The 16,961-nt window shown below is 39.3% G+C and overlaps 2 protein-coding genes across 2 annotated transcripts in view; one reads left to right on the top strand and one right to left on the bottom strand.

Moving 5' to 3' along the window:
- The first annotated feature begins 161 nt into the window (after window positions 1-161).
- LOC123507843 lies at window positions 162-4,431 on the top strand. The gene is made up of 4 exons (XM_045261100.1): window positions 162-342; window positions 1,628-1,724; window positions 2,125-2,255; window positions 3,018-4,431. The coding sequence occupies exons 1-4, from the start codon at window positions 217-219 to the stop codon at window positions 3,267-3,269; spliced, it is 606 nt and encodes a 201-aa protein (XP_045117035.1). The 5' UTR covers window positions 162-216; the 3' UTR covers window positions 3,270-4,431.
- A 75-nt stretch (window positions 4,432-4,506) lies between these two features.
- LOC123507608 overlaps window positions 4,507-16,961 on the bottom strand; it is a gene marked incomplete at its 5' end in the record, with an annotated part of 12,643 nt that continues 188 nt past the window's right edge. Inside the window, 5 exon segments of the mRNA XM_045260621.1 lie at window positions 4,507-5,163; window positions 6,810-6,977; window positions 6,980-7,111; window positions 7,671-7,764; window positions 11,989-12,105. Of these exon segments, the coding sequence (XP_045116556.1) occupies window positions 4,991-5,163; window positions 6,810-6,977; window positions 6,980-7,111; window positions 7,671-7,764; window positions 11,989-12,105 (684 nt within the window).

Raw genomic sequence — 16,961 nt, forward strand, 5'->3', positions numbered from 1 at the left:
GAATATTTGCCCAAAAAATAAAAATATATGAAAAAAAAACTATGTCAAAATTTATCATTGTTTATTGATAAATTATTTTAGTGGTTAAAGATAAATTAAATTACATCATTGATATATTCTTGTACATCTCGAAAAGTTGAAGATTATGACGTCATCAATAAACAAACATTCGGCGCTCAACTTGACTTCTGGTTCAAATATTTTACCCTCTCCACGATGGCAGACACCCCTGAATTCACTGACGCCGTGGAGAAGGTGGCGCGGGAGGTGGTTTGGGCCCTCATCATGAAGCAGGACTGGGAGGAGGAGGAGAAGGAGAAAATACACAAGGAGTACATAGCGGTAGGGGTCTCTCTCTCTCTTGGTTCCTTAATAATTGCGTGGTTATTGATGTTGCCTCATGTAATTATCATCCCTTTTATTTTTCTTTCATATGGTACTATACCGTAGCGATAAGGGAGAGCCAACCAGGTGAGAATCTAAGTGGAGAGACAGTTGAGGGGCGTATTTTCTGGTTAACTTGCCTGGTTGCCTCCCTCGCTAATGAAAGTGTACCACAAAATTGGATAAAAGAAAAGAAAGTCGATAGAACTAGGAAGGGAGCCCAGAGCTGATAGTGTGCCAGACTAAGGTACAAATGATTCACAATTGACTTAAGTAATCAATGACTGGATATTACACCATATACAGCATTTTTGATAAATACAGAATATAATTATTCATCATACTCACACAACAGGTCTCCTAAAGCACCATGTAACAACCGTTTAAGAGAAACTAGAGAGCCTGTTTGGGTGACTTGAGCAGGCAGGGACTTCCAGAGAAGGATGTGTCTCTGAGAGAAAATTTTGTGTCTTGTTTCCAATTTGTGGTGCGTTGGGAAAAGTTTGTAGTAGTGTCCCCGAGTGCCCACTGATGGGGCAAGGACAAACACCATCTCAGGCTGGATCGTTGATTATCTGTGGAGGATTTTCCAATTCTTGATAAGGTCGGCATACAGAAGTCTTCCCTCCGCAGAGTAAAGGTTTAACTGAGATAGTCTGTCTGAATAATTCCTGTCCTGGTCTGGGTTGCCCTTATGTAATTCTAGAACCTTCAGTGGCTTAGTATGGGATGTTAGAAAAAGTAGTCAACCAAACAGTGAGTCACTAATTTCACCAGAGCACGTTATCTTGATTTTGTTACCTTGATCAGAGTTTTATCTCTAATCTCACTTTTTAATAGGATCTTATCTTGATTTGCTGTTGTATTTTTTTTTTTTTTTTAATACTTATTTTGACACATGATCTAGGCAGTTCTCTATCTTTATATCTTTTTTTGTTAATTTGCAGTTTTACCCAAGCATGGAATCAGGGATGTGGCTAATGTTTTCCTGGTGAGAAATGTAGTTAGTTGATTGGTGGTATGAGTAATTTCCGTCACAAACAAATATTTTTCCAGTAATGACTTTTCTTTTAACTCCAACCCAACTCCAACTTTACCTCTCATTCCCAGCCATTTTGAGGGACCTGTGGGAAATTGGGGTTTGGATTGAGTAATCTGCATTGCAAAACAGGTTGGAAATCAATAAAAACAAAAGACTGAAAATCCTTTAATGGTGGTGATGGTGACTGATGGTGTGTTGCAGGAGTTTGGCGCTGTGCTGCAGGAGATGATGCCAATGGTGACGCCTCTTTATCTGGGCAGAAAACCCACTGTGGCAAGAAGCACTGATGATGATAATGGTATTGGTATTTTTTTTTTTTTTTAAATAATTTTTTTTTCTATCTCTTTTATTTGTTTCATTCAATACAAAATGTCTCAGCTATCGGACTATAAATATTTTTGTTATATCTAAGGCTACTACACACTATAATACCCTTTTCATTATTACATTATCTCTTTGCAATTGTTACTTTATATTTTTTTGTTTCACTGGTCACTATATCTTCATATCTTTTAGCTTGAAATATTTTTTTAAGCCTTTCCTTCCTTGGAATTTAAGCAACCAGTTCTCTTTCTTTCAATTCAATCCATTCCTGTAACTATATCATTTCAAAATTCACAAATTAAGTAAGCAATACCCTCCCTCTCTTTCCTGTGATGAATTAACTTGAGCATCTTTTCTTGTGTTGTGGTGTGAAGGAGAGGCGCTGGAGGAAGCCAAGGTGCGACACGAGGCAACCATCATTGCCATCACCAAGAAGAGGAAGGAATACCCACATTACTTGTCCAAGCTCCTTGGCAAGACCACCAGACTCAAGAAGGAAACTGCGGTACGATGTGCATTTCTCACTCTTTACTCAGTGATCTATTACTGATTGACTTTTATTCTGCTGCATCATATCAGTTACGTTGTAGCAGTCTTAACAAATTTTTTCTGCTCAGTCTGCTGTCTGAAATGCTTCCTGAAGTTTTTATTTTTACTGTCATCTTAACAGACACCCTGCACACTCATAAGATAATGTAAGAACAGTGAATATGAACTTAATTTGCTAACCATTCATACTCTGGCATTATAAGTCAATGTATCATCAAAAACAAGACATAATCACAATAAAAACAGTCTCTCCTCCTGTTTCTAGATTGTTTTGGATAAGTTAGATTGTTACCGAATTGTGTTATTTGATATAAATCAACATATCTAATCACAAAAGTAGCCTAATATGACCTACCATTACCCAACACAGAACAGTTAGAAGTGGTAGATCCCCATACAAACTCATAAATGGAAGAAACATTAACTTAAATTCTTGCGGTCTATATTCAGAAATGTTTTGCTCTCTCACCATGACTATTTTCAAAGGTCACATAGATTTTGAGCCAGGTTCTCAGTAATGCTTCCATTGTTGATAATGCAGAAATCACACTAATCTGTCAATGTAACTATAAAAACATCCTTAAAAACCTGTGTAACTTCAACCAGAGCCTTCTTAGAATAGTGGAGGGGTGGCAGAGAAATGTTTCAGAATACAGTCCTTAATGGCACATTACATGAGAACACAACATCTTTTCATGGTTAGTATTACACCCTGCAGGCAGTGATGAAGGTGGACATGCAACTACCAGAGCCCATGGAGGGAGTGGGGACAGCAGTGGACCTAGACAACACATACTGGGATGTCCTGAAGGAGGAGGTAAATGACAACCTCATCGAGTCCACTAACAACATTCTGATGGATGTGGAGCGCCTCTCTGGCCTAGTGGACTTTGCCAGGGTCAGCCGGCAGATGGACTCTTTCTCTATCTTTGATGATTTCAACTCCTACAGGGCCACCAAGTCTTCATAATCTATTATCTGCCTTAAGTTTTATGGATGCATATGTGTGTATGTGTGTGTGTGTTTGTGTATGTCATCACAGGTAATCTTTTAATTTTCCTCTCTGACATCTACTGGACCACTACACTGATAAACACTAACCCCATCTGTTTAGGACTCTGAACACTTGACAGTCTTACAGGTGTGTGTGTGTGTCTTCCATGGTAGTCTTTTTCATTCTCCTTTTTTGGCATCTCTGAGCACTTGACTGTCTTACTGATTTGAGCATCATCTCTTCTGTGGCACATCTGACTGTTTTTCTTCTCTGTAGTCATTACAGAAACCACCACCAAGTTCCCACAATGCACTGTGTATGTAGAACTGAACACTTGGTTGTCTGGCAAATGCATATGTTAAACTCTTCCAACAATTTTTTTTTCCATTAGACTTCATTGTTTCTCTTTGATGTGTATAATACCACCAAACATTGACAATACATCAGCCACATCCATCAAGGACCCAGAACACTTGGGCAGTCTGGTAGGGATGTGTGTGTTTGTCGTCTCTTTTATGGTTGGAGTTCTTTGTTTCTTCTTTGTGACACCTTGAGAATCACTAAATTTTGACATGATACAGACCACATTTATCTACAGCCAAGAACTCTGATACTGATATGAATGTGTGGGTGTGTTTTCTCTATGGGTAATCTTTCCATAGAGGTATATTTGGCTCACTTCACAGTTTCTTTTTTATCTTTGACCACTGTAAGGCCACCCAGGCTTGACAGTACACCAGACTAGGGACTAAAGGGCTTGACAGTCAGATAAATCATGGGTAAATTTGTATCTGTGTGAAGTTCTTTGAATGATCTTTCCAGTCTGACTTTTATTTTATTGCTTTTCTGAGTTATTGTTCTTTTTATCTTCTGTCTGGCTGACTCCTAAGTATATACAGTAGAATGTACATTTGTGTCTTTAGTAAAACATACATGGACATTTTGGTATAAAGACCACATAAGGATGTTTGTGTTAAATGAACTGTATATATGTGTCTTGTGAATAAGTAAAAGTTGAAAAGTTAGTGAAATTATGAAAACTGTAATATTTGGAGATGGAGCAACTCAGCCTCATATTTTGAAAAAACTTTATATGACCAATTGTGTGAACCACTAATAATAATTGTTTATATATTTAGTCATGTTTTCTTTCCCCTTTGACTACATTCCTTTGTTCTTTGTATTTTGTGTTGTACTCTCTCTCTCTCTCTCTCTCTCTCTCTCTCTCTCTCTAGTGACAGCAATATTGGAATTAAAAAACAATGAATATATAAATGAAACTCACTCCATTGAGCAAAACCAGAGAAAGAGAGAAATAGACCACCACGTCACTCACTCTTCCCATACAGACCCAATATATTAGTTCATACATAACCATGGTTTGGCTTCGACATACACACACACACACACACACACACACTTTCCAGCCACAAGTGAGCAAAACCAGACATCAGATAGAACACAAATATACGAACATACAATTGTATACAGACAGAAAACAATGACTAACAGGTCTGATACTTCAAACACTACAAATAAAACACTAAAGAAAAAGATCTATAACATTATGTACACCCCCAATAATAGCTATGCATACACACAAACATATGAACATCATTAAGTGTACAGTTCATCACATTAACCATTAACTTGTATTAAAAGATTCAATATATTAGCTATTGGAGAACTACTGTTTGCTATGTGGCCGTGAGATGCGTGGTGGACAGAGACAGGAGAACCCAGTCAGTTGGTGGGTAGTGGCAAGCTATTTGGGAGACAGCAGCGCCCCAGAAAGCCAGCAGCAGCAGTGAGGGCAGTAGTGGCCTGGTTGCGCTGCCTGAGTCGTGTTGCATCGCTGCTGGGGACTCTTCTGTGTGAGGATGGTGGGAATGTTATGTAATAGAAAATGTACTATATAATATTAAGGAAGAAAATGGACGTGAGGGAGAAAAAGATTACAGCGAGGCAAATGAGAAAAATAGCGATGATTACAGTATACATATTAAGAATTTGATAAGTAAATATATGGGAGAGATAAAAGTAAGTCAAAATTGCGAAATTCATTGAGAGAGAGAGAGAGAGAGAGAGATGTACTAGTTACCGGTATTACGTACAGAATATGCTACACACATAGTAGCACATCAGAAATAACTCTCTCTCTCTCTCTCTCTCATACACACACACGTAAACAACAATAACATAGTAATAAATAAAAAAAACAATGAATAAATAAAACCGATACTATAAAAAAAAACTGGAAGCAAAAAAAAAATAAATAAATAAAAGCACAACAGAAACGTAGCACTAGAGAGAGAGAGAGAGAGAGAGAATGTAGGTACAGTACAACGTATAAACTACATACATGTAATCAACTAATTGAGTATTTCACATGCAATCAAATATAAAAGCAAATCTCTCTCTCTCTCTCTCTCTCTCTCTCTCTCTCTCTCTCTCTCTCTCTCTCTCTCTCTCTCTCTCTTAAAAATACAAAAATATCAATGAGTAGATGAAACCAATATCATAAAAGAATTAAAAGATGAACATGAACAAATAACAAAAAAAATAAAGCACCAGAGAGAGAGAGAGAGAGTCGTATTCAGAAACGCCTTGATCTCTACGTACAACCACTACTTATTTCCAGGGTCACAGAGATGCTTAGCCGGGTTCTTAAACGTGCTCCTCCTGCTAACAATGTAGAAATAACGCTAAACTAACACTAAAATCACAGAAACATCCTTAAAAACCTACGCCACTTCAACTACTAAATTCTTCGATATTTTCCATCCATTGAATTATTTTGAGTATAAGATTGTTTCCCTAATGATCTTTTCTTCCCTCCCCTTTGAATGCTTCCCTTCCAGACTTAATTCCTGATATATATATATATATATATATATATATATATATATATATATATATATATATATATATATATATATATATATATATATTTTTTTTTTTTTTTTTTACCAGTTCTTCAAGTATTAACTCAAAGCCAAAAAAATGTCTTCAACATAACTTAATTTCCTTTCATGTTTTTTTTTCCTTTTCATTTTTTTAGAAGCAGTAGAGGTGTGGCGCAGACGTGCTTCGGAATAGGCAGCGTAGTGAGCAGAGGCAGACAAAGGGAGAAGTAACATGGATGAAACAGGAAGAACGATAGGAGGTGGAAGAAGAGCTATATGTATTACAAATGACAAATGAAGAGGGTTGTGGCAGTCCATGGTTGCCAACGTCTCTGGTAAACCCTGGAACTCCATACCTGCTTAATTCTGTGTTTTCATCTTCCTATTACCTGAACTCATGTAAGAGGGAAAGTTTCACGACATTAATTCCGCTCTTTCGGCTAACTCTCTCAAACATGCTCGAGAACTGGCAACTAAGTGGGCCTTTTTGTTTGCCTCCTTCTGTTGCCCTTGGCCAGTTTTTCCCTCTTAAAAAAAACGATAAATAAATAAAACGTCTGCAGGGTTACGGCACTTTAGTAAGGCGAGCTAAGACAAGAGAGGAGCTTACCATCAACGACGTGAATCACAACAGAGGCGGGACGTGCATGCATGGGAGCACAAGTGTAATTCCCAGCGTCCCTCCAGGTGGCATGGTCCACTATGAGCCAGCTGGTCCCGGCGTGTTTGTCCGTCACCAGCTGCACGCCACCCCGCCCTGCCGCGTGCACCTCCCTCGCCTTCTGGTTGAGAGGGCGTAGTACCACGTGATGGGCGAGTCCCGCAGGTGGCCGCTGACTACGCAGGTGATGTTGATGTCGCTGCCTGTCTTCATGTACACCTGCTGCGTGCCTTGGATCTCCGCGCTGGGGACTGCAGGGAGGGAGAGAAGGGGCGCTTTGGAAGGAATGGGCTCAGATAGTGGTTGTGATTAATTGCTGGTTTTTTCATATTCTTCTTAATGTGACTTGGATGGTTTTATGAATTCTCTCTCTCTCTCTCTCTCTCTCTCTCTCTCTCTCTTAAACGTTAAACTAGCCTGGTCAAAATTACAATAAATGAAGAGAGAGAGAGAGAAAACCTACTTAGCAAACTGTCATGAAAAATAATAGTTCAATACGTGATGACGATGATGATAATAATAATAATAATAATAATAATAATAATAATAATAATAATAATAATAATAATAACAATAATAACTGCAGTGTCTATCAGTGGATCTGTCATATTAGTTCCGCAAAAAAAAAGTTATAATACTGTTAAATGCTGTGCACTTCCTTATTATATTTCCCCTGTTGTTGCTGCTGCTGCTACTACTACTACTACTACTATCACTACTACTACTTCTACTACTACAACAACAACTACTATTACTACTACTACTATACCACAACTACCATACCACTACCACCACCATCACCACACTGACCCACGACGAGGAAGACGAAGCGGCGGTACATTTTTGGCTGCGTGGACACCTGACACTCGTACACCCCGGAGTCTGCAGCGCGAGGCGACTCCACCTGCAAAGTCCACGGTGTGAGGTGCGAGGATGACGGAGCGATGAAGGAAGGGTGATTTGTGGCTCCTAAATGGGTATAATTGGGATATAGTTGGTAAAAAGAGGGATAAGTTTGTTTTTTTTTTTCCTAGGTGGGAATAGTTGGTGTAATGGCTGACTAAAGAGAAAAGAGTAATTGTTTTAAGTTCTAGGTGGAAGCGATTAAGAGAAAATGATAAATGAGAAGAAGGAAAGGTTGTGCAAGTCTTAACTTTTGAATGGAAATGGTTGAGAAATATTACAACATTACAGCGCCAATGGAAAGGTTCTCAGTCTTTCACGTGAAGTGTGGAAATCTAAAAAACTGTAACACTGTTTCACATTGATATGGAAAAGTATGTGGCTACTTCATCTCCCGAAATAACGCAATATGTTTTAGAAAAAATATCGAGACAATGAAACAAGGTGAGTCAGATTTGCGGCGGAGTATTAGAGAGTACCTTACATGTTCCTGCCGTGAAGGTGCCCATGTTCATAGTGACTAGATAGAAACAATAACCCTGTCACATATTGCTTCAGTACCTCTACCTGTCAATTCATGCACCGAATGGTATGAGATACTTTGCATGAAATGAAATAAAAAAAAATCTAAAATTTACCAAAGAGAAAGCTTGCAAACCACTGTGACATCGTTGTAAAACTCTTGAGCTAACATCTGAAGAGTTCTTTGGATATTCAGATGTCAATAAGCAGTAGATAAACCCACGGAAGGGAGCACAGGTCGCATATCGAGACGTTATCTGTGCCGGAGTGAAGTGTGCTGTACCACGTGTACTGTACCTACACCACCTTGTTGAGTCGGGACAGGACCTTTGACACTCCAACAGACATCACACTCATGTTTCAGATTCTCTAACCAGACAGTCACTCGAAACCAAGACAAGTGTTTTCCTTATCTCTTGAGAACGGAAAGGAAAAAGATGTATTTTATTTTTGTTATAGATCACAAGATGAAGCGTAGACCGCATACCAAAGGAGCTTTATGACACGTAGACCACATACCAAAGTAGCACCGGATATCTTGCGAGCTTCTAGATGAGTGCCACAGTTTCCTATAGACAACATTATTCACATGATGGTTTTAAGTAAAAAGAAACTACAATTCTACCCTTTAACTTAATTAACCAAGGAAGACTGACACAAGACACCCAAAACTACAATCTTAAATAAACAAAAAGAACAGTTAGTGACTTCTGAACAACAAGAAGAAAGAAGCGGAGGAAGGAACCAAACAGGAGACACAAACAACGACAAGAAACGCGCCACAACAACTCCAGAACCAAGTGAACTGAAATGACCCGAGGCGAGGAAGCAAGTCAAGAAGTCATGAGTCCATCCGAGAATCGACAAAGTTATATTTAAAAAAAGAAAAAGACTTAAGAACAAACTGCCTCTCAATTAGAACAATACATGAACTCAATTACCAGGTTTTCAATGCTGTAATAGACGAGTATACAAATTTATTGATGACGATGATAGATGACAATAAGATGTGCAGTGACCACCACGTGTAGAGCTGATGGCTTTTTTTTTTTTTTATACCATGTTGGCTTTTCACGGGAGTTTATGGGCTAATGGGGATACTTTTTTGGGCAGCTTCCATGATTTATCTATTTATCTATTCAATTTGCATTCATGTTATGCTCTAAACAAACTGCTAGTACCAAATCAACAGGGAACTTTAAAAGAGGACTAGATAAATTTAGGAAAGAGGAAGATAAGTGAAGATACAAAGAGGACTGCCACGTGTAGGTTTGATGGCTTCTTGTAGCTTCCTTCCTTTTATTACCTTATATTCTAACCTTTATTAAAACCCTTACGCCATAACAAATAAATAAATAAGCATCCTTTATATAGAGACCCGAAGGAGCAGACCAGATGGCTTCTTGCATGTCCCTTGAGGTGCCTTGCTTTCTTATTCCCTTATACTCCTCAATGTCCCCAGAGCCTCCACTCGGCCTGGACATGAACGAGGCCTTTCTTCACCCTCCCCGCTTCTTCTCCCTCCCAGCCCTTGCCGTGTAGTTGACGCTCACGATTATGTTCCTCCCCTTACTCTTTCTCGGGAGGTTCCTGGCACACTTCATCTCCAGCCCACGTCTGAAAGGAGGTCTGTTTGCTTTTCTGACGATGCTCTCTTGTTGTTCGTCTACTCCTCCTCCTTCCTCCTCCTCCTCCTCCTCCTCCTCCTCCTCCTTCATCTTCTTGCTGTCTTTCTCTTCACTTGGCGTCCTCCTTTTGTTTTCTCAAGAAGGTGGCGGTGTTTATTGTGTGTGTGTGTGTGTGTGTGTGTGTGTGTGTGTGTGTGTGTGTTTTCCAGTCCTTTGTTCATTTGTACTTCTTTATTTCAATTATTTTTGTCTCTCTCTCTCTCTCTCTCTCTCTCTCTCTCTCTCTCTCTCTCTCTCTCTCTCTCTCTCTCTCTCTCTCTCTCTCTCTCTCTGTGTGTGTGTGTGTGTGTGTGTGTGTGTGTGTGTGTGTGAGAGAGAGAGAGAGAGAGAGAGAGAGAGAGAGAGAGAGAGAGAGAGAGAGAGAGAGAGAGAGAGAGAGAGAGAGAGAGAGAGAGAGAGAGAGAGAGTTCAAACAGAAATCAGTAAACAATAGTGAAGACATGAACACCACCACCACCACCACCACCACCAACAACAACAACAACAACAACAATTTCACCCCAATCACATCTCCAATCCACACTCGGCCTAATCCTGCAAAACAAACTGCATCTAATCTTTTCTTATTTTCTTCATTTTTGTTTTCCTTTGTTTTCCGGTCCATGCCGCAGACCACGACAGGACCAGAGGCAGCAAAACACATTCTAAGGGACCGTTAAGGAGGAGGAGGAGGAGGAGGAGGAGGAGGAGGAGGAGGAGGAGGAGGAGGAGGAGGAGGTGGTCATGTGATAAGGACTCCACGATAACGAGAAAACGAGAAACAAAAACAATACAGCAACAAACACAAGACAATAAAAGCAGGAAAAAAAATTAGGACAGTGAAAAAACAAAACTGAGAGAAAAACAAGAGAACAAAATCAAAACAACAGCGAAACACAGTAAGAGCAAAACAACAACACGACGGAATCAAAGTAAAATAAAGAGAAACATGACAACAACAGCAAAACAACAAGAAAAATAAGACAAGAAAATCAAAACGGAAAGAAAAAAAAAAGAGAAACAGGAAAATGAATAAAGAAAAACAACAAAACCAAAACAACAACGGCAAAACAACAACAAAAACATGGAAACAAAAACAATGAAGAAAAACAAGACAAGAAAAGGCAAAGAACAACAAAAAGGGACAAAAAATTGAAAAACAATAAAAAAACAATAGAAAAACAAAAGAAAACAGTTACAGAAAAGCAAGAAAATAAAAGCAAAACAAAGAATAAAAAGGAAGACACAGGAAAAACGAGAAAAAGGAAGCAAAACAGGAATAAAAAAGGGATAAGAGATAAAAAGCAACAATAATAAGTGAGAAATTAAAAAGATAAACAAAAAAAAGCACAAAAAGGCAAAATAATAATAACAACAACAACAACAACAACAACAACAACAACAACAACAACAACAACAACAAATACGAACGAAAACATTCTTACTTCGCTAAAAACAGAGAACAATAGAAATTTTTTTTCGAACAATGCAAACAAGAAAGGGAGGGAAAAATTTAAACACTCAGCCTTCGAAATACAAAGAAAATTAAACTATACAGTAAAGAAGTTAAGGAAAGAGAGAAAAGAGGTTCTGCTCTCTCTCTCTCTCTCTCTCTCTCTCTCTCTCTCGCTCGCTCGCTCTTTCTCTCCCCAAGTGAGCGAAAAATAATAATTACATAAAACTGGGAGGAGGGGAAAACATACAGAGAGAGAGAGAGAGAGAGAGAGAGAGAGAGAGAGAGAGAGAGAGAGAGAGAGAGATAAAAGAATGGAGAAACAAAGGCGCAGGAACACTAAGGAGAAAAAGAAAGAAAAAACACGGAATCTGAGAGAAAAGAAGATAAGTAGTGGGAAGAGAGAGAATTGAAGATGGAGGAGGAGGAACGAAGAGGAGGAGGAAGACGTAGATGAGGAAGAAGATGAAGAACAACAACAACACCAAAAAAAAAAAAACTAAAAAAAAAAAAAAAAAAAAATAATACGCATAAAAAAGAGAACGCCGGAGATGGAAAAGAAAGACAAAATCCTCAGCCTGACCTGCAGCGTCCAGAAAGGAGAGCCCAGCAGGTGTAAGGGCGTGTACCTCCTGTCGCTCGTGTAGGTGTAACTCCCCACTGTCAGCACGTGAAGGTCCCGCCGCCTGATCCACGAGACCTGGTGAGAGAGAGAGAGAGAGAGAGAGAGAGAGAGAGAGAGAGAGAGAGAGAGAGAGAGAGAGAGAGAGAGAGAGATCCTCAAATCCTTATTTCCGTGGAAAGAATGAGAGAGAGAGAGAGAGAGAGAGAGAGAGAGAGAGAGAGAGAGAGAGAGAGAGAGAGAGAGAGAGAGAGACCTAACACGTCTTACCAATTATCGTTCCATCTTAAATAAACAAAAAAACTAATAAAAACATTACTACTACTACTACTACTACTACTACTACTACTACTACTACTACTACTACTACTACTACTACTACTACTACTACTACTACTACTACTACTACTACTACTACTACCTACAACTAGTATTACTACTACTATTAGTAATAGTAGTAGTAGTAATAATAATAATAATAATAATAATAATAATAATAATAATAATAATAATAATAATAACAATAATAATAGTAATAATAACAATACTGCCTCTTTAACTACTATACTTTTCTAACCTTCTGGACACCCCCCTCCTTCCCCCGCCCACACACACACACACACACACACACACACACACACACACACACACACACACACACACACACACACACACTGCACATTTTTCACGTTAACTTCTTTTTACGGGATCTCATTTTCTGATTCCCTCAGTTACGTTTTGTCTGAGACGATTTGGATCTGAGCCGAATCTTCCAACAATGACTTTCTCCAGTGCCCGTGTTCACTTCCCCTCCATTCCTGTCCCGTTTTCTATTGAGTGTCTGTGTGTGTACGTATCTGTGTATAAACGCTTCGGTCTTTCATCAGTACAGTTGTTTGAAGACTACAGTGATGTTCTAGCTTTTACGCGAGTCTTGTTTCTTACAGTTTAAACAAGCACCGAAACTATGAAAACAACATGGAAACCGTCAGAACCTATTTTCGTTTCATAAAACTGATGAGAAATCCTTGAAAACTCCCTAGATCTTCAGTAACATTCACTAAACCTTGCCTTTCTTAATAGTTTAAAGACGAATACTTGTTGAGCTGCCACTGGAATCTTGAAGACACCATTGGAAACCACTATAACACTCACTAAAATCTGGAATGTGTCTAAAGGTGAAGGATTCTTGATTAAACCCCCATTACAAACTTGAAAACGCTCTTTGAAAGCTCAAATAACACTTACTAAAGCTTGTTAATAAACGTAGAAGAGAGAGGAAGACAATGAAACAGATAAGAACACAATAGCCTCTTTGTGTGTGTGTGTGTGTGTGTGTGTGTGTGTGTGTGTGTGTGTGTGTGTGTGTCCCCCATCTCCCCCTCTTTCTTTCTCTTTCTAGTGTTTCAGTCAGGAATTTACATTTAATTTCCAGAGTTTTGTCTCCATTCTGGAAAGCTGCATCTGCCTCAGCTCTCGACAAGTAAGTAAAGAGGTGAGGTCTGTTTTACGGGAAGTTCTTTATTCCGCGTTTATTGCTGTGATTTTAGTTTAGTCCCGGGTGTTAATTCTTGTCTTATTTTTAAGGTTGGAGGTTGTTCTGGGAGTAGAGAGAGAGAGAGAGAGAGAGAGAGAGAGAGAGAGAGAGAGAGAGAGAGAGAGAGAGAGAGAAAATTTTGAGCCATAAACAAACTATCGCATATCCGTTAACAAGATTTCCAGACAGAGAGAGAGAGAGAGAGAGAGAGAGAGAGAGAGAGAGGAGGAGGAGGAGTGGGAGGAGGAGGCGGAGGAGGAGGAGGAAGAGTCTCAACATTCTAGGCAGCACTTGCACACCTCTAAAAAGACATGTCTACGAGAGATAGCCAGAAAATGAGAAAATTTCAACTCCAACTGGAAGGAAAGGAAAGGATGAAAAGTTCTCTGGAAGCAAAACTTTCCAGCTGTGGATTGCCGGACAGAATCTGGAGCAAGGAGAAGTGGTGGCAGTGAAAAATCCATCTTTTTATCTCTTTATTTTTTTTTCCTTCTTTCCTCTCCTTCCTCATTGTTTTTCTATTGGTCCTAAGTGCTTGTGTGTGTGTGTGTGTGTGTGTGTGTGTGTGTGTGTGTGTGTGTGTGTGTGTGTGTGTGTGTGGAGGTGTTATACTGCCAAACTTAGCTAAAGATTACTAAAAGGGATTACAAGAAGAAAAGCAGTGAAAAATCCATCTTCTTTTTTTACTTTTTCTCTCTTCTCCTCTCCTTCCATTTTTCTATTAGTCCTAAGTGCTGTGTGTGTGTGTCGGGGGGAGGGGTGTTGGGGGGATGATAGAGCTAAACTTGGTGAGGGATTACAAAGGGGATTACATGAGGAGGTTCTTCACATGTGCAAGAAGAGTTTGTGATATTGGTAAAGGGATCTGAGCCTCCTTTGTGGTATTAGAGAAGAGATCCAACTCTCTCCTTCCTGCTAGTCGTGTTTGGAAAGGAACCTCAGCGTCTCTTTCTGTGTCATGGATAGGTATTTGAACCTCCTTGCCGGTGCGTGTTGAAACTGAAACACTTATGATACACGGAATTTGATTTGAACTTCTTTGTTGATATAGAGATAGCTTTTTAGGCTTTTTGTATGTTCGGAAGGGATCTCAGTGTCCTTTTAGCGTTGTGGAAAAGACTTGAACCTCCTTGACTGTGTGTAGAGTGGCATTAAGACTCTTATTATGTGGAAAGGAATTTAAACCTTTTTGTTGGTGAGATAGACTTTGAAGCTCTATATTGTAAGTGATATGGTATTTGTGCCTCCTTAGCTGTGCGTGGAATAAAACTGAGTCTCTTTTAATATATTTGGAAAGGTATTCGAACCTGCTCTGTAGTAAGTGGAATGGAAACTGAAGGTCTTTATTATATGTTGATTGTGGTTTGAGTCCCTGTTATGTGTTAAACGAAAATCAAGTTGAATCTTCTTATTTCTATTGTTGAATGTGTATTTGAACCTCCATTACTCTACAAGAGATGCAAAATTAAAATCCGTATCATATTTAGAGTATGATTTGAACCTCTTTACTAATCTTAGAATGAAATTTGAACCTCTAGTCTATTAAATTGTGTAGAAAAGAATTAATCTCCATTTTTTTTTGTAGTAAAGAATATGAACCTCCACTGCGTTTGGAAATTCATCTGAGCCTTCCTTTATTTTGTGCAGAGAAATTTGAAGGTTCTTTGTTTTCCTCACTGTTTCAAATGACTCAATGACATAATGCAAGACTCGATTTTAAATATCACTTGCGAAATCTCTCTCTCTCTCTCTCTCTCTCTCTCTCTCTCTCTCTCTCTCTCTCTCTCTCTCTCTCTCTCTCTCTCTCTCTCTCTCTCTCTCTCTCTCTCTCTCTCTCTCTCTCTCTCGATCCGTCAGAACTTCATAAATCAGAACTTCATAAATCTGATTAACACACACACACACACACACACACACACACACACACACACACACACACACACACCAATAGAAAACACACACTTACTAACAAACCACTACATTCAACTCTACATAGCGAGACGTAACCTGATCTTTCACCCTCTTACCCCTATCAAATTTTCTTCTGCTAATCTCCCAAATGGCTTAACTTCCTTCCTTTATCTTCCTTCACTGCCTACCGTTCCCCTCCCCGATCACTCCAGTCTTCTTTCAGCATCTCTCTCTCTCTCTCTACATCCTCCTTCCCTGTTCCCCACTGCCCCAAATCTGCCCTCGAGAAGGTAGTAAGCGTTCGTGGAGGTTGGCAAGGGTTATCAGCGCAAGTCAGAGGCAATAAAGAGGCTTACCTTCAGCCCATTTTTCCCGCGGGATTAATGAAAGGCTACACCCATTTTAACTTTGCCAATTAACCTCAAGATCTGATGTCGGTGTAAAGATTAGATAAGGAGGGAAGGAAAATGGTAAAATAGAAGGTTGATACACTTTCTCTCGTAGTTTTGTTTTGGTATATTCTCTCCTTGTCTTTTGTTGTCTTTGGTGTGAGAGAGAGAGAGAGAGAGAGAGAGAGAGAGAGAGAGAGAGAGAGAGAGAGAGAGAGAGAGAGAGAGAGAGAGAGAGAGAGAGAGAGAGAGAGAGAGAGAGAGAGAGAGAGAGAATAGAGAGAGAGAGAGAGAGAGAGAGAGAGAGAGAGAGAGAGAGAGAGAGAGAGAGAGAGAGAGAGAGAGAGAGAGAGAGAGAGAGAGAGAGAGAGAGAGAGAGAGAGAGAGAGAGAGAGAGAGAGAGAGAGAGAGAGAGAGAGAGAGAGAGAGAGAGAGAGAGAGAGAGAGAGAGAGAGAGAGAGAGAGAGAGAGAGAGAGAGAGAGAGATTTTGTGTCATTCCTCCAATTTTCTCTTCTACCTAACAATTCTCCTTTCTCTCTTCGTCTCTCCTTTCATCTCTTCTTCTTTCTCCATCTCAGCCTCTAACCTTCCATCTTTCTCTTCTCTTTCCTATTTTTTCATACTATTATATTCTATCTTTCTTTATATACTCGTATTTATCTCCTCACTTTTCTCCTCTTCTCTTCTATATTAATCCTTCCCTATATCTCACTTTTCCTTTCCATATTTGTCTTCAACTTACTTTTGACATTTCTTTCCTTTTCAATTTCTCTTCTAATTTTCTCCTATTTTCTTCAATTTATCTGTAACATTTCTTTCCTTTTTAATTTCTCCTCCGATCTTTCACCTCTTCGATCTTTCACCTTCCCCTGCTACCCTCTTCCTTTACCTCCAACTTTCTTGACTAGTATTTTTCTTTCTTATCCTTCCCTAAACTCCTCTATTCTCCAACCTTTCTCTTACATCTTTCTTCTATCGTTCAATCTTTCTATACTGCCGTCGTCTGCCTCTCGTCTACTTTCCCTCCTTCTTTTCTAATACTTTTACTCTTAAAATCACTCCTGACAACAAACTTCCTCTCTACCAGACATACACA

The sequence above is a fragment of the Portunus trituberculatus genome, chromosome 23 (genome assembly GCF_017591435.1).
Source record: "Portunus trituberculatus isolate SZX2019 chromosome 23, ASM1759143v1, whole genome shotgun sequence".
In the NCBI taxonomy this organism is placed as follows: Eukaryota; Metazoa; Arthropoda; class Malacostraca; order Decapoda; family Portunidae; genus Portunus; species Portunus trituberculatus.